Source organism: Cebidichthys violaceus, unplaced genomic scaffold, assembly GCF_023349555.1.
Source record: "Cebidichthys violaceus isolate CVI_PGR_0920_01 unplaced genomic scaffold, fCebVio1.0.p SCAF_8, whole genome shotgun sequence".
NCBI classification, from domain to species: domain Eukaryota; kingdom Metazoa; phylum Chordata; class Actinopteri; order Perciformes; family Stichaeidae; genus Cebidichthys; species Cebidichthys violaceus.
Genome location: NW_027176964.1, coordinates 4156763 through 4180631, shown reverse-complemented (window position 1 = coordinate 4180631; position 23869 = coordinate 4156763). Strand labels below are relative to the sequence as shown.

Sequence of the window (23869 nt, the reverse complement as noted above, 5' to 3'; positions counted from 1 at the left end):
ATCCCTAGCATTAGGGAGCAGTGGGATGGACCGCCCACTGCTCCCTAATGCTAGCGCTTAGGGGTTCAGTGTCCATACTTCAGTCATATGATCAGCAATCTCCGTGATTAATGAGCAAACTCCATCTGCTGATTAAGATCATATTAAAATCCTTGGAAAAATCTGTATGATCACTCCTTGATTTTTCAAATTTCAAAGGTGCCTTTGGTCCTACCATGTCATTTGTAGCTAAGATAAACAGTCTTCCAAACACATTCAATCACAAGCAAGCCAAAACATAAGCATTTCATTACTGTCACTGCTGATGCACGGGCCTCTATTGAGAATGAGAAATAAAAACCAAGCCACAATCTGTTCTCTTGAACAGTATGGAAATATCCTGTTTCTATGGAAATGCGACACTCCAAACTTCCCCTGAATGCGGACTATGAGCTGCAGTGGAACACAGTGTGTGTTGTCAGCAGTGCTCTTGTAAAGAGCCACAGCCCATTAGCCTGACCATGTAGCAGCAGACAGGAGAAGCCAAAGCTTTCAGCCATCTCATTCATCATCGTAGACCTGCGGTGTATTTCTTCTCATGGAGTGTAAAATGTTTAGTTCATGTCAAATGAAGGTTCCTGGATTGTTTTAAATTCTTCACTAGCTAATACATTTTCTTTGTAAATTACCAACAGTTTTCTTATAATTGTGTATTTGTTTTTAGTGGAATATAATCATGAGACAACTGTGAGAAAACTGTGAGATACTCTATCTATGCTAACATTGTACTATACTTCTGTAAATATACAGTAATGCCATACTGTGAGCTAATAGACAGTAAACTAATGGATAGTCTCTATGCTTTTTTGTGTTCATATCATCCATGTATATACAGTCTATACAAGTTAGAAGTATCCGTTAAATATTCAGTTAGGAAGAATCTTCATTCCCAACAGTGTGTATTGAGGTTTTTAATACATGGTTGTTAAGAATTAAGGAGAGCAGCTGTGTTGTTTAAATTATTCCAAAGCTGATAGTTCCAGCACTCTAATCTACACACATTTACAATAATGGTTTCTTTGCTGTAGGGAGATGACCAAGGCTCTAAAGTCCAGTTACTACACCCGTCCCTGTAGGAACACCCTCAGTAACACACTGAGTCCTGCCTGGTATAATATCCAAAAGGCCAATGTTATTGCAGAACTGAAACGTGCCAGAGTTAGCCATTGCGTGTGATAAATGGACCAGCTTGAGTCAGGACCACTACCTCACGGTTGCATAAACCAAGGCAGTGTAAAACAGAAAGTCCTTCAAACCAAAGCTGTTTCCCGGGCACAAAAAGGAGATTTGTAACAAATGGGCATTAGAGGTTGTCAAGATTGCAGCAGTGACTGTCGACAATGCTGCCAATATGGACTTTGCACTAAAAAAACTCAATGTCCTGAAAATTGAATGCTTTGCCCACATGCAGAAAGCGCCCACACTAGGCCGGAGTTTTAGAGCACAGAAATCAGCCCTATGGAGTGAACGTTTGATGTCACGGTTTGTGGCTTTGAGGAGGGTGATGGACACAAAACGCAAGACTTTCCTTTTCTTATTAATGCTTATTTTGTTCTGCACAACTATTGTGAAGTCCACACAGAAACTGTAAACTAACAAAAGCATAAATGTTTTCCAGTACGATAGAGACTTCAGTCACCAACAGAGCTACGAGTGAGAACAGACAACAACGAAACCGAGAGGAAATGAGTGAGAGAAGTGTGTTGACCAAATGTATTGACCCATAATCTAGTAAACTTGGATTTGTATGTGTTCATTTTGAAGTAAATTTGATTTGTGAGAGAGAGAGAGCCAGACCTTGTAACTATGTCTGAAAAATACGTCTTCTGAAACTTTCCATGAAATTTGTCTGTTTAAGTTTATAGAGGAAGATTTTAGAGGAAGATCTTAAGCATTAAGCACGACCTTTCATTCATTGTTACCATATTACTTTGTCGTAATTGTTTTAACTAAGCAACCAATCTACTTCCTGTTTACACCGGCATCCACATACCAAGTGTGCGTAAAGAATCAGGCTTGCAAATATGGACAGAAATCATTTCACAACCGATGCTGAAATGCTGTATGGACGGAGTTTGTTTTTATTTTAAAACCCCGGTTTTAACCAAAAACGTATTAGTGTGGATGTAGCCTAAAGCAGTCGTGAGAGAAAAGAAGCAGTGCTTGGGTAAAAAGCCAGTTCAACCTATGGAATCCATCTTGTCAGTCTTCAAGTAATATACAACAGTGGTTCAGAGTCCTGTGAGGAGCTACTGGCAGCTAGGGGCATGTCATATAATATATCACTGTCAAGATCCATTGTTCTGCATTTTTTGTACTTTTACAAATGGTACTTTAATTTGGCTGATAATACTTAAGTAGGATTTTGAATGCAGGACTATTTCTTGTAATGTATTTTCACATTGTAGTATGCTACTCTTCCTTCTCTGCTATTCCTATCAGCAGTTAATCCTCTTGGTGCGACATACAGCTTGATGCAAAGGTTATCATGTTGAAGGTCTAGTCTAAGAAACAGCTGCTATCGCTGTCTTATAAACAGTGACACTGACAGTCTGCTGCTGACTTTAACCTCCAAATCTATTTACAGCTTGAATACTAAAGGACAGAGGAACAGAGTTACTGAAAAGGAAAATCAAAGAGAGTGTTAAAGTATTGGGAAGGGGTAAAAGAACCAAGAGTTAGACAGAAGAGCACAAAATGAATAACAGACGAGAGCGAGAGAAGAAAAAAAAAAAACCCCACTGAGAAAGCAGAAAGGTTCAGAAATGAATGAGAGATGGGAGGTATAGGCAAAGAAAAGCGGAGTGAGATGAATAGAGAGCGCATAGAGAGAGTAAGAGCCATTGAGAGAGATGAAAGACTCACATGTGGAGAGAGCCAGACAGTGAGAGAGATAAAGATCAATATATATATATATATATATATATATATATATATATACTGTATATATAGAGAGAGAGACGGAAACTAAAAAGCAAGAAGTAAAGACAGTGAAAAGAGCCCAGCTGGTCTTCATGCTCGGTTAGCTGTCTGCTTTGACAAAGTCATGTTGCCTGATGATGGGAATTAGTGGGAGGGTGGAGACTCTGGGAATCAATTTGAAATAAAAACACTAACATGAGCACATGCCCAAAACATGAAGAGAAATTTGGTCCAATTTTCTGAAATTCTACAAACACAAAAAATCTCTCCCAATGCAACGCGTTCTCACTCCCAACTCATCAAATACAACACTTGGTCAGTGTCCTCGATGTCTAACGTATCAAGACCTCCTTCAGCATCTGTATCAGTTGCAGCAGGCTTTCAACTAACTCTAATGTAAATCCACCATGTCATTACTACACGCTCACAGCAACTGACGTAGTATAAAGAGCTATGAAGTCCACTCAGAGCCAGACGGAAGGTGTGGAGGTTAGGTCACCCAGACAGACTTTCACCCAGGACGCTGCTGTTAGTGTCTGTGTGAAACAACGCTGACTTATTTTACAATAGTAACTTTCGTAGTTTGCTAATGCCAGTCAAATTGAAAACTGTTTCTTTACATAATAATTACTTGGTCATTTTTCACCTCAAGTACTTTTGTTTCCTCAACCCAACCAAGTAGTTTTGTTGTGTAAGTAAACCGATGTTGGATGTTTATTTTCAAAAGCCACTATCCCTGTAACAAGCAGAAACAGAGCACCAGACGCCATCCCTGACACGTCTAAAACTGACACTAGTGATAAGCATTATAGTTTGAAGCATAGGGTAACTGACCAAGCGTCAGTATTTGACAGGTTGAAAGGGAGTTGCCCAGGTGCAAGCCTGGAGCACTTCTAGTTGGTCACCTGCTTTAGTTGCTTAGTTGTTGGATTTTTATGTGTATAGGGTCATTTAAATTCTTCTTAGGTCAACACTGAAAACAAACAGCATATTCTAATCCAACTATCTATACTGTTTTTCACTTTTGTAGGTGTTTGTCATTTACAGCATTTTGATTTGGAGCACATTTCTTTGAAAATATAATTTCGTATATTATGTGTTATTAGTACAATTTGAAGTAAACCACATTTTTTTTATTTTAATGGAAGAGTAGGTTATGAATGTGTTTTGTGTTCGGTGGGATAATGTCTAGACATTTATAGAGAATATATTACGTAATTGATAAAATAATAATATTTCTCTTAGTATGCAGTCATCAAAATTATTATATACCCAAGCCCAGATTTAACACATTTAAAACTACTAGTATACTCATCAGCCAATGACGTGGCAACAACTCACTTTTAGGCATTTAGATATGTCAAAGACGATCAGCTGAGGTTTAAACCAAGCATCACAATGGGGAAGAAAGGTGATGTAAGTGACTTTGAATTTAGCATGGTCTTTTGTGCCAGACGGCCTGGTATGAGTATTTCAGAAACTGCTGATCTACGGGGATTTTCACACACAACCATCTCTATGATTTACACAGAATGGTCCGAAATACACACTTGAATCATTGATCAATCAGGATGGATCCATGCTTTCATGTTGTTCATGCTAAATTCTGACCCTACCATCTGAACATCGCAGCAGAAGTAAAGACTCATCAGACCAGACAACATTTTTTCCATCTATCCATCCGTTACCTTCCGGGCTCAGAAGGGTATTGTTGACGTCCCTCTCCCAAGCAACATTTTCTGAGCTCCTACCCTATCTCTGAGGCTGAGCACAACCATTCTACGAAGGAAGCTCATTTTGGCCACTTCAGTCTGCAATCTCATTTTGGTCACTAACCAAAGCTGATGACCATATGTGAGGGTGGAATTTAGAAGTCTGGTAAATCGAAAGCTTTGCCTTCCGGCTCAGCTCTTCACCTCACTTGAAGTCCCTTGCTTGGGGAAGTGACTCACTGGCAATCCACCATTTTCTATCTATGGCCTCAGACCTCGGTAGAGGTACTGACTCTCATCTCACCCGCCTCGCACTGCACCGCAAACTGCCCCAGTGGCAACAGAACCACATAATTTGCAAAGAGCAGTAAACATTTTTCCAATTGTCTATCGTCCAATTTTGGAGAACCTGTGCCAATTTTAGCCCAATTTTCCTGTTGTTAGCTAACAGGCGTGTGATCTGCTGAAGCCCATCTGTTTTAAGGCTTAACATGTTGCGGTATCAGAGTTGCTCTTCTGCATACATTGGTTGTAACAAATGTTTTTTTTGAGTTACTGTTGCCTTTCTGTCAGTTAAAACCAGTCTGGCCATTCTCCACTGACCTCTGCCATTCACTGGATATTTTCTCTGTTTTGGACCATTCTCTGTAAACCCTAGAGATGGTTGTGTGTGAAATTCCCAATAGATTAGCTGTTATAATAATACTCAAACCAGCCCATCTGGCACCACAACCATGCTACCTTCAAAGTTACTTACCTCGCCTTTTTCCTCCATTCTGATGCTTGGTTAAGCTTAACTTAAGCAGATTGTCTTGGCTATGTCAAGGTGCCATCAACATGTTTGCTCATTCTATGACCACACTGGGCAAAGTTAAATAATTGCAAATGCATATATCAATACCAGACACCTTAACGGCATGGTTAGTAATCTAGAGAAAATAACAAGAGTACACTAGATTTTAAAATGATCCAACTGAAAAACCAACCCAAGTGTTGTGTAATCTTTCCCAAAGACAGTAGCTAGCTCCAAAATGTGTTTAATCGAGCTAACACTGACAGCCTATCAGGCCTCCTTCTAAAGCCACTACCCCAACATTGTCATTATGAATGTAAACATATCATAATGAACACAAACAATGAGCATGGCAATTGTTAGTACTCACAGTTGTCAAGTTAGCAGCTTGTGAAAGACTTCGCTGACAAGCAATGAGTGCACGGGCTGTATAGGCGCAGGAAGGTAGCCGGTCCAATCATGACATTTGGGCCAAATGAAATGCCTGGACAGGCTTTTTAATACCAGATTTATTTTTTTGTCAGAGCATTTGATTCATTGATTGCTGTCAGGATGTAACGACAATTTCAACAAAAATATCAAAAATGTTTTTGAAGATCACCAACCCTGCCTTTCAAGATGATCTATGTTCTTTATGTTAACATACTTTAATAATCGTTTGTTTGGGAGCTTTGATGCAGCCATGCTCTTCTCATGGTGCGTCAAGGAAGTAAACAGCTCTGGTCATGTGACCATTTAAATCATACTTGTGACACTGTGCATATTTTATCTAAACCCTTTATTATATATTTATTTGTGCTGGAAATGCATTGATACATCATTCAGTAACATTTTTAGAGCCTTACAACTGGACACTTATTTTACGGTCACTACTGTGACCAATGGGATTAAATGGATTTGGTTTGTGCTTTTGTTCTTATGTGTTTTGTCCTACTGTAGACAAGTATGAAATACATCTAAATAAGGACACATTTATAAGCAAATGAGAGATACTTTGCATTAGTAAAACCTATCCTTGCGCATGAATAATCTATTTTCTGTCTTTACATGGGCAGTGTGCAAATACTGCCGCTTGGTCAGTGTCCCTCGGCATCAGAGATCAACAGACTACGTTCCCCTCTAGCATTCCTGTTGAATGTGTCGGGATGGCTTGTCAATATATGCTTGTATCATGCGTAGTGACCTATAAATGTGACGATACTAACGACTAGGATGACAAAAATAACGTTTACTTTTAGTTTCACACAGGCCACAAACAGCAGTCTCCTGGTTTAAAGTCTTGTATTTGTTTAACCCATCCACCACCATTCCTGCTCGCCCAAAACCAGACTCTCACACACTCTATACTACCTCACCAGCTCTTACCGTCCACTAATGCCGGGGAAGTGTTTACATTGGAGTTAGTTGAAAGCCTGGTGCGTCCCATACAGTCATTGTCAGTGTATGACTAAGTCAGTGTCTGTGTGTAAGGCTCCTGGCTCACCAACATCAGACATCTCTGGAACAGTTGCTGAGAATGGTCCATCAGGGAAAGTTGGAGCATTGTCATTGACATCCTGGACCTTGATGATAAACTCAGACTCTGCCTCCAGGGACCGGTTTGTCCGCCAGTCAATGGCCTTTGCATGTAGGACATACTGGGACTTCCTCTCACGGTCCAGGCTCTTTGCTGCGTGGATGTCACCCGTTGTCTCGTCAATGAGGAAGATAGACCCGGCTCCCTCACCAGACAGGATGTAGCTCACAGAACCATCACCCTTGTCAGAGTTGGAGTGGAGCTGGAGATGTTAGAAGGAGAAAATGAGGGAGAGAAGGAGCAGTAAAGTGTCTGACAAGTATGTAATACAAAGTAATAGCCAAGTGTCAGGATGAGTGGTCAGTTAACGGTGAGGAGCACGCAATGAGAGGCACAGCTATCCAATGAGGGAAGGAGAAGTCAAAGTTGCTGTCACAGTATATGGAAAAAAGAGAGTGTAACAGAACATGTTCCACGACATGCAGTCTCTCCTGAGCTAGATGTGTCACAGAGTAAATTAAAGATAAAGAGAGAGAAAGTGAGACGGGTAAAATATATTCTAGTATCATCGTCAGGCACAAGACAGACTATGTGTAGCTAGCTGTGTGTATGAAATTAAATTCTACCATAAGTGTAATATAATAAAAGCATAAGTGTTCAGATTTATCTCAAATGTTCCTTGACAGTAATGCAGGGTTCAGACTGCACACTGTTATGGCCTGACCCCTCAGAGGCAAGGGGTCTGGAACAAAAATGGATTGTGGATTGTTTTATCCTGTGTAGTATATCATAGTGGATGACAAATGACACAGCATCTGAGTAACCTCCAACGTCTCAACAAAAAACAAGATTTTTTTGTCACACTGAGTATGACAAATACGGACAATGTATAGACTCAAAGTAATCCCTCTCAATAATCACTTAAGACCCACTAAACGTGTGTGGTAGTTTCCATACCTACAGAGGAGACCCTGCCATCTGCCTCTATTTTTTTATTTGGATAAAAACGTAGAGACCAGGTGCCAGATCATGATGAAGCTACAAAAATGTCAGACAGTGCCTTAAAACTGCAGATATATGGCGAAACACCAAGCAGACAAAGCTCGTTCCAAAACCAGAGTGAATCTGGGGTGGGCTTTCACCCGATGGTAACAATAAGCGCGGTCAGGGGGCTTCTAGTGTCGTTAAGCCGAGGGGGAGGGACCAACTTTGAAGAGATAGAGTGAACTTCATTGTGACTGAGAGGACTTGTCTTTGGCACAGTGCTACAGTTTGTGCTTTTCATTAAAACCATCACAAAAACAACAAGAAAAGTTTTAAAACACAAGAGACATTTGTCATTGAAAACACGGCAGGTTGAAAATGCTCTGTTTACAAACTACAATCAGAATATCCTACTCATTCTGCCTTTATGAAATTGACTTTCTTTTCAGACGCTGTATCTGTGTGTTTTCAAATCAGTATCGCAGTGATATAGGCTAGCTAAAGTTAGCATATTTGCTTTCATAGTCTGCTTTGTGAATTTCAGTGTGGTGGCTAGCTATATTAAGGTTTCACTATAAGCAAAAAGCTTTTGATGGATTGGTTGTTTTTTTCTTTCTCTTTTTGTCACCAAACCCAAAAAAGACAGTATCATGCACCCCGCTTCAGACAACTTTGTTTCTTCCCGGAAGTCGGTCCCTGGCCCTTCCTCCCCAATGACATTACGGGGATCATGAAAGACAGTCATGTCCCTTAACTAAGTCGCAGAAAGAATCTATGACCCTAGAATCGTCTGTTCAGATACAGTGAACATCTTAACGGACAAAAATATTGTGTAGTCTGAACTTGGCATAATGTAGTTCATGTTGAAGGACAGATGTCCTATGTTGTAAAGCCCTCTGAGTCAAATTTGTGATATGTGACATTGGGCTATATGAATAAAATAGAATTGAATTAAACAATGTCCGGACCCTCAGATGTTGGTAATGGTATTGCATGCCATCGGACAATGTGTAAATGCAAGTTTAAAAAAATGCTTGGGAACACATGAAGAAGTCTAAAATATTGGGATGTTTTTTACTAAGGTTAAGGAATTTTCAAGTTGTATTGGGCTATTATAATTAAATGAATCATCAATGCTTTAAAATGGTCAGTTTAGCTGAAAAGAAAAATCTGAGTCAAACCTGTAAAATAATGCTGCATAACTAAGTTATGCATTGTAGCAAAGAAGAGATTTGCATTTTTGTTTGTTTTTCAGGGAATGTATCTATTTATACAGTTATTATTGCATATAATATAATATACTGTATAACCTAACTTGTTTGTTCTTTTCCACTCTGATCCCTAAATTTGTGAATTGATCAGGTCTCTTTGCTATGTCTCCCAACCACCACACTTTTAGTTCAATCTAAAATCACTCAGCATTCAATACAGAAAAGACTTGAAAGATGTGCGTAAAAGAAACACTGTTTTAACACATGGACGTTATTCGATTGTTGTATTTTATCTTATTCAGGCCATGTGGAACATGGTGAATCTGCTAACAATGAACATGCCTCCTCACACCATGAATTCCAAAACATTGTCAGAGACAACAAAGTGTCAAAGGAGGCAAATCTTGACACATTCGGCTCCATAAAATGAAATAAAAACAGAAAACACAACACAATGTGCTGCAGAGAGAGACAGAACATAAATACACTGTCAGTAGGAGCTCAAACAAAGCTGCAGTCTAAAGACAAAAGAAATCCATCTCCCTGGCACAAAATAAAACATTTACAACAAAAAGAAGAGACAGGAGGAGACAAAGAAAAGAGGGGAGGAGGATAAAAATACAACAGCATGGCCGTGTGTTACTAAGCAGCAGCTGTTGATGAAGGAGCAGCAACTGACATTTTGAGGCTAAAGTATTTCCCCCTGTGCATGTTTCTCCAGATAAAAGAACAAAGGATGTGAGGGTGAAATATGAATCAAAAAGCATGTGGGCGGTGAGGAAGCGACGGTTATCAATTTAAACAGGTTAATTCCCTGTTGGGATTTAAAGTACATGCTACACTAAGCTCCATCACTAACCATGAGAGCAGAGACACGATAAGGTGGTTTCACTCTGATTTGATGTACTTTATCCTCTTTATATAACATCGGTGCATCATTCTGTCAACAAATATGAGCAAGTGTGAAAGAGGCTTTCTGTATGGTGTTCCAAGTTGTGTGGGTTTGCTCCTGTCGTTGTCCTTGAGTAGTGCAGTTCTGAGAACTGGACTTGGTCCCCAGGTATTGTCCTGTGGCTGCACACTGATCCTTAATAAGTTGTGCTGGGTCTAAGAAACTTGGAAAATGAATAGAGATCAGTGCAGTGGGGTGTTGTGTCTAGTTGCTGTGATGGAATTATTTAAATCAAACTATTTAAATATTTAGGCTGCTGGCAGTGTAAGTCTGCCTAGTTTGAATAATGAAAACTGCCGTTAGTGGCAATTGCAAGTGACTATGGTATTGAGGCTTTCTTAAGTGTCATTCAAGTACGCCCCCCCCCCCCCCCTCCATATTTCACAAACTGATTTAGTCTTTTATTTGCAAGCACTTGAAACAATGAGCGAAGAATTCCCAAATGAAGTAATCTTTCATCCAGCAGTATCATCAGGTCAAATTTTGACTTATACCTGCAGAACTAATGACATTCTCATCAGCTTCAACTGTGCAGTGCTAATTATGAAACATTAGCATGCTAAAACATTAAACTAAACATTGTAGCTACCTGCTAAACACTAGCATATTTGCGATGATATCGTGAGCATGTTAGCATGCTGATGTTAGCATTTCACTAGAAGCATTGCTGTGCCAAAGTAGAGGCTCACAGAGCTGCTAGCATGGCTGTAGACTTTTGTTTACGCATTGTAACAGTGTAGGTTTGAGCTATTTAGCTGTAGTTTCCACTGCATTTACATTCAGCACAGTAAACTGTGTGTGTGTGCCTAAAACTCTGCTTGGGATTGAGAAAGAGGAGTAAAGTACATGTTTGTGACGATTACCGACGGTCGGTTCCACTCAAGTTGACAAAATAACATTCAATTTCACGTGGCCTCTGAAACATAATGGAAAAGGTAATGTTGCCTGTAGTATGAGAAGTTTGAATTGCATTTTTTCACAGCATCAGTTTGAAGGGATGTTACATTATAATTGTTACTCATGCAACAAGATCACAGAGGAAGAAAGTGCTTTGCTAAAGAAGTGTGTGTTATGATTGTTTGTTTACAGTCCAAAAGTAAAAATGTATTGAAATATATTTATTGTATTTGACATTATCATTTCCAAAATTCGCAACATGAAGGGAGGCAACGCACATGTATTAACGAGGTGGTCTAGCAGCACCTTAAATTACATAAATATAACTACAAGAACACAAAATTACATTTTCCCCATTTCCATAGGGTGATGTCATAATCAAATATGATAGGATGATATATATGATGACAGACATTCAAAGCTTCATTTGAAAACCTCAATCAAAGCTCCGAATGTAAAAAAAGACATTTGGTACAGCCCTCGTCAAATCGGATTTCATCGTTCCACTGCAGTCATAAAAAAGTCATAATTGTATTGACGCTTAACATGTCAAATATACCAAATAATGCAGTAAACAGGAACAACAATTTCATCTTTTGTTGTCCGTGGAGGAAATCCCCAGAATTCTAACTTCTAACGTCTAACAATCATGCCATTTTCTGAGTTGCTGACTTAGGAGAAACTTTATAAACTTTCTGTAACACTGTCCACGATAGATTCATAATTATTAGTGGCTTTATGTAAAATAGACATTTGTTAAGTTATTTTGTTCTTTATGTAAAAGAGATGCGTTCTGTGCCAGTAAATAAAGTGGAGAAAGCATGCTGCTCATGATATTTCTTACTGTCCTCTATTATTCATTTCCCTCCTGTATTGCTTTCATATTTATGCAGTCTAATTCTGTTGAATAACATATCACTTAGAGCTTTCATTGACAGAACAGATGGTATAATCAGTAAGTACAGGCATGTCTCCTTCAGCTGTCTCACTATTTTATGTATAAACAAAATCAGTTTTGATGTTTTACAAAAACCTTTAGCATGATATTTTCATGATATGATCATGAAATGATAAAAACCATTAAGTAGCCAATGCTCTGTGTGGACAGCACATCCCTTCCACATCCACATATGAAATATGATAAAAACAGCTAATTTCAGGTGCAGCAAAGTGTTTCAGCTTTGATAATCACTACTCTACCTGGTGGATAGATAAACCATTGCAACTGATAGAGGCGCCATATGTGTCAGTCACACTTTCACAACGTCATCGCGGGGATCTCCTTTCAGCCAAGGACCAGGCAAGGTCCCAGCTGGACACGTCATGGATTGGCCTGGGCCCGATCACAGAGGGAGGACACGGCTGAATCTGTAGGTACTGTAAGATAAGGACCTGGATAGGTACTTAGAAATACACCCATCTATCTTTACCGGCTTTATTTAGTACTCTGAACACGTTTAAAAGTACATTAAAGCTTCACGGTTTGATTTTTGGCCACTAGGGGGAAGAATAACGACACAACAAGAAGTCAAACCCACAGGCTATGTATCACATCTCTCATTTCTAATGATTATTTACACATAAGCATCAGAGTAACGTTAGAATTCACTTGAAGTTGTGCTGCCACCTGAGGAATGTACATCCAAGATTAATTCTCATTTTAGCTCTGTATTGGTTTCCCTTAAAACCAATTTTGAGGCTCTTATAGGTCCAATGTGTAGGATTCAGTGGGATCTATTAGCAGAAATGGAATATAATATTTATAACTATATTTTTAGAAGTGTATAATCACCTTAAATTAAGAATCATTGTGTTTTCATTAGAGTAGAATGAGGCCTTTTATCTACATCTCTTCACAGAGTCCACCATGTTGTTTGTGTAGCCCAGATTGGACAAAGCAAACACTGGCTCCAGAGAGAGCCTTTGGTGTTTTTACATGACCTTAAAGCCACTGTGACGCACCTTTGAAGGGAGGGGTGAGCAGAAGGTTATTCTATTTGTTGCAATCTGCAACTTCAGCACTAGATGCCACTAAATCCTACACACTGTTCCTTTAACCTGCAGGTTGTTGAAAAACATTGCATCAAAACAGTAATATGTCCCCTGCTTTCATGTTGATATTTAGTTTGTATTTATTGGTGAAAATTGTAATACATTTCATCAGACAGTTATTATTTTTGTCTGGTTTCTGTCTTGTTAAAAGGTCATCAAACATGACTTTTAATCATATTTTTTTGCAACACATTAAGCAAAAACTAGCAATTTTGTTTCTGATTCCTGAAACGATGAATACTTATTACATTTACCGAGTACCAACGCAAACTATATAAGCGTGCTAAAAATCATAAATTGTGTGAGAAACAGGTGGTCTACAATAGCAATTCGGACTCCAGATATCCTTCCTTTCCTGCATGACCTGCAAATTCATGTTCATGCCACCAATTATATGATTCAAGATAAGATAGTAGAAATGCCAGCTTACTATCAGAAACTATTTTTAAGGTCTTATCATGGACATGTATCAGTGTAGCTCCTGTCTTTGTATCATATCCACATTCCAAAACATGCTGCTGCTGCATTTCTAAGAAAGAGGCGGAGACAGAGAGAAATAGGTCCCATGTGTGAATATGTATTTTTGGGAGTATGAAGAGCTAAATGAAAAGAATACATCAAAGAGATATCAGCTTTCACCAGCTTGTCAGACGAAGAGTGTCAGACTGATGGTGCCATGTTTGGCTACGGCGCCACGCTTACCAAGAAACCTGAGCACACACAGGGCCTGTACACACATACACATGCTCGCTTGGCAAGACATCAAGCACACACACACACACTGACGGGCGCAGACACACATACTCACTGCAGCTCTCTTTAATTCTTGGCAGCAAGTGTATTCCCTGAACAGTGTGCAATTAGTTAGCTGATCTCTCCAACACACATGCAGCCTGACAGTCTCACACACATATGGGGACAGGGTGCAGGATGCAGGGCCAGAGACATTTGCACTCCACCTCTAATGGAGAGCTATGGCATCAATGCCGGTAGACTGGACCTTTCTATTTAGAACCCTGCTCAAGCTTGGTTGTAAAACTTTATAATAACCATTTTTTCAATGGAAAATTGATTGTTACTATAACTGTAAATAGTAGTTATTCAATAACAATCAGTTATAATTACTCATTATTAATAATGCTATCATCTTTGTTATATTAACAATTTTTCATTCCGCACATTATAAAAGTTAATATACTATTACTGTGGTTATTATGTTTACAAAATAATTTGTGAAAAATCTCTAAACGTTCCATCGATGGACCAGATATGTGTAACACTTTGTTGATGGTTAATGATTGGTTTGTAAACATCTAATACTAGTTAATAAGTACTTTGTCAGTGGTTGATTATTGATTTCTGGTCCATCAATTTATGCTGTGTTTACAGATATTTGACAAATGATTTCATAAATGTTTACCAACAATTTGGTAATCATTAACAAATACTCAATATAATATAAACAATGTTGTAATATGTGCACCAATAAACTGTTAATGCAATTGTTACAGTCTCTTATCAGCTATCATAGAATATACACTACAATACTACACATAGCATAACTAATGATGAAAATAATTAGTAGACATTATTAATTATAATTGTTTGTTAACAGTAAAATAGTAAAGTTTAATTAACTATTGAATTACCATGTATTATTGATGGTCATCATAATATGTTAAGAATAACATTTTTGATTTGAGAGTGGTTAATCCATTGGATAAGAACACTGTACACCTCACCTCGGGCCACAATAATCACAAACAGGGTCCCCTCACTGAGCTTCATAATTCATCAGGGAACCGTACAAGGATGACTACTCTCACCATCCCTATTTGCCATTTGCCATTTTCATCAAACCACTAGCACCAGCATTACTGCAAAACAATGAAATTTAAGGAATTCAGGACATCAGTTCACAACATCAAATTAGTCTTCACACGGATGATTTATTATTATTCTTACAGAACCCTTCCATGTCACTACGGGAAACTTTCCATATTATAGACAACTTCTCCACAATCTCACACAAACAATAAACTGGAACAAATCAACTACACTTATCAAACTCTGCAAACCAAGATTTCACCCTCCCACTTCACATTGGCAAAATATTGGCATTAATATCATCTTCTAGGCTGTCAGAGCTCTTTAACCTCAATTACAACGCTATACTAAGGGTGATTGACTACAAACGACCAAGCTCCCACTTCGTCTCTGGCTGAAGTGCAGTTAAAATGAAAACCATACCTCAGATTTTACTTCATTCATATAAGACTGTGTTGCTGTAAACTGTAAGTGAGGAGTTGTATATCTCTTTCACAGATTTCAGTCCACACAGACACTACAGTGGCAGCTTCCAGGAGCACTTAACTAGCTAGTAATTGACTAGCTATGTAGAAAGACAACACTTAATCCCATCTACTAAACTCTAAATGGGTTATTGCTTTTCCAACCGTGAGGATTCTCCATTAAAGATCGCAACACCACAGCTATTTGAATCACGAAAAGGTTCTGAGACAGAGGTGATGATATAGAGGTCTGAAACCCGGCTGTGAGTAATATTATTAATCCATGAATCAGACTTCCTATTACTTGTCTGTTATTATTTTGTTTCTGCATGGCTCAAACAAAGGTGTTAAAACATGTTAATTAGTGAGCCTTGGAGAGACTGGTAGCCATATTTTTTAACTGATTCCAACTATGTATTTGATTCATATGGGTGATATCAATCCTCTCATCAAACTCTGAATTAATGTACTTCCCAGAATGTCAAATTACAGTGTTCGTTTAACCAGTTCTAGTAATCTAACACTCATTATATTGTCAGAGGTTCCACCCTAGCAGTTCCTCAGTGGTCTACTATTGTATAATTAACAGAGATATAGCAGTGCATGTCAGATTTGTCACCTGGGATGTAGCTAGCAGTTATTGCCTGATTAAAATGGAGACCTCAAGCATGTATTCATCTAACATAGCTGAACAACACCCCAGTAAATGGGCTTCTAAGTACACAGTCTACTTGAGTACTTGAATTCAAATTAACCTAATAAATCATTTTGACCCATAGCTGTGGCCCCATGGTGATACGACCATTGCTTTCACTTGAACGGCAAACTGTACACTACAGTGGCTGTCATGTGGACTTAGACCAAGTATCACAATCCAACTAAAAGAAGACCTTAGTTCACTGAAAATGTAAATTGCATTGCTTAAACATAGCTAATATTTCTAGGGCGCTATTTCACTCTTCAGAATTGTAGAATGTCATTTTTACATTTATGAGGTCTATGAGGTTGGTTTAGCCAAATTACATAAAACGTCTCTTTCTCACTTTTCTCTGGTTTCTTTGCAGATAGCTTTTTGTGTCATGTGTTCAGGGTTTGAGTTATATTTCTGTGTATATCTGATTTACAAAGTTTGCTCTTATTTCCCATCAGATCACAACATCAGTGACAGAGAGATTGTAAACACAGGCAGATATATCAATAGCAATGAATAATTCATGTTTAAAAATCCCAGTGACTCCTTGTTGTTTTTTCTGATTTCCAGTCGTCAACCTCTCCTTCCATTTCAGATACCTGCCATTTCCTACCTGCATGTAGTTACCCTCAGTGTGTTCTCACCAGACACCTTATCAGCTCCCCCAGCATATACAGTGCTGTGAAAAGGTATTTGCCCCCTTCCTGGTTTCTTATTTTTTTGCATATTTGTCACACTTGAACAAATTGTAATATTAGACAAAGATAACCCGAGTAAATACAAAATGCTGTTTTTAAATGATGATTTAATTTATTAAGGGAGAAAAGCTATCCAAACCAATTGCCCCCTAAACCTGATAACTGGTTTTGTCACCCTTGGCGGCAACAATTTCAATCCAGCGTTTGCGATAACTGGCAATGAGTCTTTCACATCGCTGTGGAAGAATTTTGGCCCACTCTTCTTTGTAGAATTGTTTTAATTCAGCCACATTGGATGGTTTTCGATCAGAAACGGCTTGTTGAAGGTCATGCCACAGCATCTCAATCAGATTTAAGTCCAGACTTTGACTAGGCCAATCCAAAACCTTAATTTTGCTTTTTTTGAGCCATTCAGAGATGGACTTGCTGGTGTGTTTCGGATCATTGTCCTGCTGCATAACCAAAGTGCGCTTGAGTTTGAGGTCACGAACTGATGGCTCGACATTCTCTTTCAGGATTTTCTGGTTGAGAGCAGAATTCATGGTTCCATAAATTATGGCAAGTCGTCCAGGTCCTGCAGCTGCAAAGCAGCTCCAGACCATCACACTACCACCAACATGTGTGACTGTTGGTATGATGTTGTTTTTATGAAATGCTGTGTCAGTTTTACGCCAGATGTAACGGGACGCACACCTTCCAAAAAGTTCAACTTTTGTCTCGTCAGTCCACAGAATATTTGCCCAAAAGTCTCGAGGATCATCAAGATGTTTTTTGGCAAATGTGAGACGAGCCTTTGTGTTCTTTTTGGTCAGCAGTGGCTTTCGCCTTGGAACTCTCCCATGGGTGCTATTTGTGCCCAGTCTCTTTCTTATTGTTGAATCATGAACACTGACCTTAACTGAGGCGAGTGAGGCCTGCAGTTCTTTAGATGTTGTTCTGGGGTCTTTCCAGACTGATTCATGTCAGTTACTTTGTTTCTCATCTGTTCTTGAATTTCTTTACATCGCAGCATGATGTATTGCTTTTTGAGATCTTTTAGCCGACTTCACTTTGTCAGACAGGTTCTATTTAAGTGATTTCTTGATTCAACAGGTCTGGCAGTAATCAGGCCTGGGTGTGGATAGTGAAATTGAACTCAGCTTTCCAAAAAATCACAGTTCATTCATGATTTATCAAGGGGGGACAATTACTTTTTCACATAGGGCCAAGTAGGTTTGGATAGCTTTTCTCCCTTAATAAATTAAATCATCATTTAAAAACAGCATTTTGTATTTACTCAGGTTATCTTTGTCTAATATTAAAATTAGTTTGATGATCTGAAACATTTAAGTGTGACAAATATGCAAAAAAATAAGAAACCAGAAAGGGGGCACGTACTTTTTCACAGCACTGTATACCAGCATTCTCCCCAGTCTTTTGCCAGATAGAGCTACCCAGTCTTGGTGTTCTATCTGCGTTGTTCACCCTTGCTGACTAAATAGTTCGACCCCTGCCTTGAACTGCTTACCAAGTAACGTTTTGATTACTTTTAACTGCTCTGTCTCCTAGTCCACACCTCTGTGTGACTGTTGTCACAAGTGTCAGTCTAATATTCTCTGGCGTTTTAGCTCTGATTGGTCCACCAAAAATCTGATGGAGATTTACTATTGATTTACTTGAAGTGAATTAAAGTGGAAATTGATATTCTCAGGAGCAGTTCTATAGTACCATAGTTTCAGGTCAAATGTGTATGTAAAATGTGTAATTTATAAATCCATGCTAATAGACACCCTTTACAGCCGTCTATGGGTTTTACAAATATTCAACCAGTGAAAAGTATTAAAACATTCTTGTGGTGGAGCGGTGTGACTACCGGCTCTAAGTCTGCTTGGAAAAGGCCCAGGGTGAGCTAGCTATTGATGTGACCTCATTGGCTGAACAGCTGCTGTAACTAATGACAAATCAGCAACGATTTTTTTTAATTTTTTTTGTATAATATATTTATCCCATTAAGGGGGAACATTTTCTCTGCATTTGACCCATCCTTGTAACAGGGAGTAGTGGGCTGCCCATGACAGGCGCCCGGGGAGCCGCTAGGGGGTCAGTGTCTTGCTCAAGGACACTTCGACTCAGAACACGTCCCAGCAAAGGATCGAACCGTCAACCCTCCGGTTCCCAGACAACCTTCTTAGCCCAGTGAGTGATCCCGAATCTTCTTGCTAAAGATATTGACTACTAGATTACAACCAAAACATTCTCCTTGACATTACTCTTATAATGCCACTGCTGAATATTATATAAGTATTTTTGTTCACCTGAACGTCTGAAGTTTGTAATATTGTGTGATAAAATAACCAAAACCCAAAGGTCCACTTAGCTTATCGGACAATACTGCAAGATCTTCTTCAGTGTAAGAAGGAATTTAGAGCTTATAATAGTTTGTTACACATTCTGTCACCAACGGTGAAGAATGAACTTCCAAAGTGGATAATACTTCTATAATGCTTCCTGGTGCATGAACATGATTTAGTTTTCTTTCTGACCACCATCCTCTGAAGCTTCTTTTTGACAAACCTTTCCCTGCTAAAGATGAGGCATTTGTCATCGTTTGCTATAAAACGTTGTGCCCCTCTGAGTCACTGTGTGTGCTTCTGTGGCTCAGTGGTAGAGCAGGGTCATCCTTCAATCAGAGGATCTGCGGCTAGTCCATGTCGAAGTGTCCTTGTGCAAGACACTTGCTGTGCCTGCGGTGTGTGAATGGGTATGAATAATAAGTTAGAGTCCTGATGGGCAGGTGGCACCTTGCATGGTAGTCCCTGCCATCAGTGTATGAATGGGTGTGAATGGGTGAATGATGACATGTAGTGTTAAATCGCTGTGAATGGTCGGAAGACTAGAAAGGCGCTTATGTCCAGTTGCCATTTAGAAAAGATGGTTAAGTTAACATTTTGGTTTCTATGTCTTTTATATGGTCTGAAGGAGATACTGCCATATCAGCAGAGCAATAACAAATGCACAGCAGAATACAGGGCAGGTCGATGTTTTTTCTGTTTTTTTTATCAAATATTACCACTTACTTCTCAATAAGTGGTTACTTTACTCTTTTGATATTACTTTTTTCTCAAAGAACACAGATGTGTGGGAAATGTTTTAAATGGGCAGAACATTTTAAACAGATTTTAAGTCCAGGTGTTTATACATTAATTAAAATGTATTTATTTATCACTCAGGTGGATAGGTGAATATTTGTGTGAATGGTGAATAGTGGTGAATAAGAGGTTACTTCCCCAAACAAAAGAAACAAAAAGGAGGGAGGGTGTATCTAAATATTATTTATATTGCCATGTTTTTCAAATGAATAATGTTCATACCCATGTTTTCAAAATTATATTCAAACTTTGATAATATTAATAACTAGAAAATTTTGCAAGAAATTTTGACAGTGTGGCTTCTACTGCCCGAAGACGTCGCAATGTATATACATGCCGATGTTACCGGTAGTATCGTTGAGGTTCGATTGAGATATCGCTTCTTTCTTTTCTGCATTTTAGATTCATACTCTTGAAAAAGTGAAACCAATGACAGACAGACAGACAGACAGACAGAGTGAGACTTGCATAAAGTCTGGATAACACACAAGTGCGTTGGCACAGAATAATTTGCATAAAGTCTTTTCTGCATTTTAGATTCATACTCTTGGATTGAATCTTGTGTTCGTCATGGACAGTCCACAAATGGCTCCCATCATTTCTGTATTTGAGATATATTCCTTTGTTTGAGAAGCCTTTGGAAATACCCATCATTTCTGTATGAACCTCATTCTGAGCTTCATGTTAAGATACAGTTACTGTATGGGGCTTTTATTTTGAAAGGGTGGGGCTGGGTGGGTGAGAGAGGGGGGAGGAGACATAATCATAATGTGACTGAAGTGACTGAATACCTCCAAATCATGTGTGTGTGTGCGTGTCTCAGTGTTCATCAACTGAACTAACAAGCTCATGTCACACCTGTGTGCTTGGGTGCATGTGTGTCATGTAATGGGAAAAAATATATTCTTATATCATGAAATGTTTTAAAAGATGTAAAACTGAAAGGTAAGGAACACAAATACTGACATAACACAGCAGTCCTATAGAAGTAGTTAATCAGTTTTATTGAACACAGTGTCTTGTTTCTCACGGCTGGTCACACACTCCCACTTCGGACAGAGGAAGTGAAGACACAGTGTCTGACAAGTTTGAGACAGACCATAAAACCATCACTGATTCCCAGTAAACACACTTGGCATGTGTTTAGATAAGAACGATAGCCAGGGTACGAGAACATCTACTCCTTGTCTATGATTTATCCCAGGGCGTGAACTCATGTGTGCATAAAATGGTTTGGTATCTTGTACGATGTTGAACTTTTCACCACAGACACTGACTGAGGTGGCTGTGGTGCATCTTTCCCTTGCAAGCAAAATAAAATAGAAGGGGACAACTTTGAATCATTTGAGGACTTCATTATTTTCTTTGAATCTGTGAACAAAACTCTTCTCCCGATTTATAATTAGAAGTTTTTCCAAAACAGTCACTGGTTGCCATGGTGATTGATTGGAACACCTGTGCGTTAAAGGCTAATTATGAGAGATTAGAGTAAACAGGGATTTTCAACAAAACCACCTGTCAAACATATGCACTTTATACCAAAACCATGAGTCCAATCAATAAAGTAAGTAAATGTGAGCTCCAGCGCAATGCACAAAACTGGTACCGCTTTCTTTGAGAAATTAGTTAGTGGTCAGATTTAACATGGAGTCTAAAGGAGCAGTCAGTTGGAGTTCATGTCGCTCTGCGGCTCTTTGAGCCAAATCTGTAAATCTGTGGGATTCCACAGTCATTTGTCTACGACAAGGACAAGATTAGCTACGTTTCCATCCAAAAATTATGCATGAAGAGTGAAAATTGTGCAGTCAGTGGCAAAAGACAAATATTTTTTTCCGGAATGCTGAATCAGCATTCCAACAATTAAGCCCGATGGATTACAGTGTGCTTTGGCACAGGCAGTTTTACTGCCTTGTGCTACAAAGCCACACTGAATAATAATAATGATGATAATAAAAAAACTAATTTACATAGCACACAAGTTAACAAAGTGCCTCACAGATATATAAACTGAAAACAACTGTAAAATTACAAATTCATAGATAAAAGAATGAAACCTGAAAAGAGCCAGGGGCTCAAGGTAAAGCAATCAAGTTACGTTAATCATGAACAGGATAAAAGAAAAATGGGACATTTAACACAGCTTTTGCTCAGTAGGAAATACTATGTAGCTAGCAAACAAACAAACAAAGGAAGCAGAGATGGACCTTCAAAAAGTGAAGGAAATGTTGGACATCAAGCTGAAAAAAATGACCACTACGGTCTTAATCGCGGGCCGGAAAAGTACTAATCAATAAGTAAGGACAAACACAAAACAACATGGTCATTTAATTTTTAAATGTCACATCAAATGTTTATGTATTGTCATCATTAGATGGAGAACTTAATTACTAATGCCGCAGAAAGCGCAATGAGTAGCAGCATCATCTTGCTTGGACAGTTTTTACTCATTACATTTACATTACATTACAGTCATTTAGCAGACGCTTTTATCTAAAGCGACTTACAATAAGTGCTTTCAACATTGGTAATCAAAAGAACTACTAGTCACCAGAAGTCATAAGTACATTTCCTTTTCCAAACAAGCATCTAAGAGCATGAAGCAGAGCATAACTCAGAGCCAAAGTACAGGGCAGAAACAAGAAAAACAGTTAGTGCTATAAGTAATACGAATACAATAAGTGCAACAAGCTAGTATGAAAACAATAAGCGCTAAGTGGAAGGCTCAGGGTAGCACTTCCTGAAGAGGTGGGTTTTCAGCCTGCGCCAAAAGATGGGCAGCGACTCCGCTGTCCTGACGTCAGTGGGAAGTTCATTCCACCACTGTGGGGCCAGGACAGAAAACAGCCGTGACCGGGTCGATCGGCCGCCAGGACCTCTGAGCGACGGGGCAACCAATCGCCCCGAGGCAGCAGAGCGAAGTGGTCGGGCGGGGGTGTAAGGCTTGACCATGGCCTGGAGATAGGAAGGAGCTGTTCCTTTCACTGCCCTGTAGGCTAGCACCAGAGTCTTATACTGGATGCGAGCTCTTACAGGTAGCCAGTGTAGAGAACGGAGAAAGGAAGTTGTGTGGGAGAACTTGGGGCGATTGAACACCAGGCGAGCTGCGGCTTTCTGGACAAGCTCCAGAGGTCTGATGGCAGACGCCGGGGCTCCGGCGAGTAGAGAGTTGCAGTAGTCCAGGCGGGAGATGACAAGAGCCTGGATGAGAACCTGCGCCGTCTCGTCAGTGAGGAAGGGACGAATCCTCCTGATGTTGTAGAGCAGGAATCTGCAGGAGCGTGTAACGGATGAAATGTTTGCCGAGAATGACAGTTGGTCATCCAGGGTCACACCCAGGTTCCTCGCAGTCCGAGTTGGCGTCACCACGGTATCATCAATGGTGATGGACAGGTCCCGGTGCGGGCAACCCTTCCCCGGGAGGAACAGTAGCTCAGTTTTGTCTAGGTTGAGCTTGAGGTGGTGTGTCGTCATCCACTTCGAGATGTCAGCCAAACACGCAGACCACAATTTTTTGTGGAGTTTCATACCAGTGCTATCGGGGCTCACAGGGGAGTAAACAAGACTATGGATGCAGTCCTTCAAGGGTATTACTGGCCTGGTATGAAAGCAGACTCACAAAATAGGTGACTCAAGACTCAACATTTTGTGAGGTATATTTGTCTGGAAGGTATGAATGCAACTGGCCCTTTGTTGAATGTTGAATGTTACTGATTGTCTTGTGTAGCTTGCAGAGCGTCTCCTAACTGGTTGGGTGCTAGATGTCTGTACTGATGAGGCTGCTATCACTCAGTTGAGGAGGGAAATATCTTGTGGACTGGTCACTCCCCTCCATTTGAGCAGGACCAGCATGTACACTGTAACAGATGTATCTGTCTGAAGCTCTCCACCCTCAGCTGCTACTCGCAGCATCTCTGTGCTGCTGCTGATCTGCCAATGTCTGAGTGCGAAGGTAATTGCTCTTGTCCACTCAGCACCTATTGCAT

At 39.5% G+C, this 23869-nt stretch overlaps 1 protein-coding gene across 2 annotated transcripts in view; it reads right to left on the bottom strand.

Annotated features, from left to right (window-relative positions):
• LOC137892838 (cadherin-18-like) overlaps positions 1 to 23869 on the bottom strand; it is a 179847-nt gene that overhangs the window by 124161 nt on the left and 31817 nt on the right. For both annotated transcript variants that reach the window (XM_068738229.1, XM_068738230.1), the window contains exon 3: positions 6950 to 7244. In XM_068738229.1, the coding sequence (XP_068594330.1) occupies positions 6950 to 7244 (295 nt within the window). The remainder of the gene's footprint in view (positions 1 to 6949; positions 7245 to 23869) is intronic.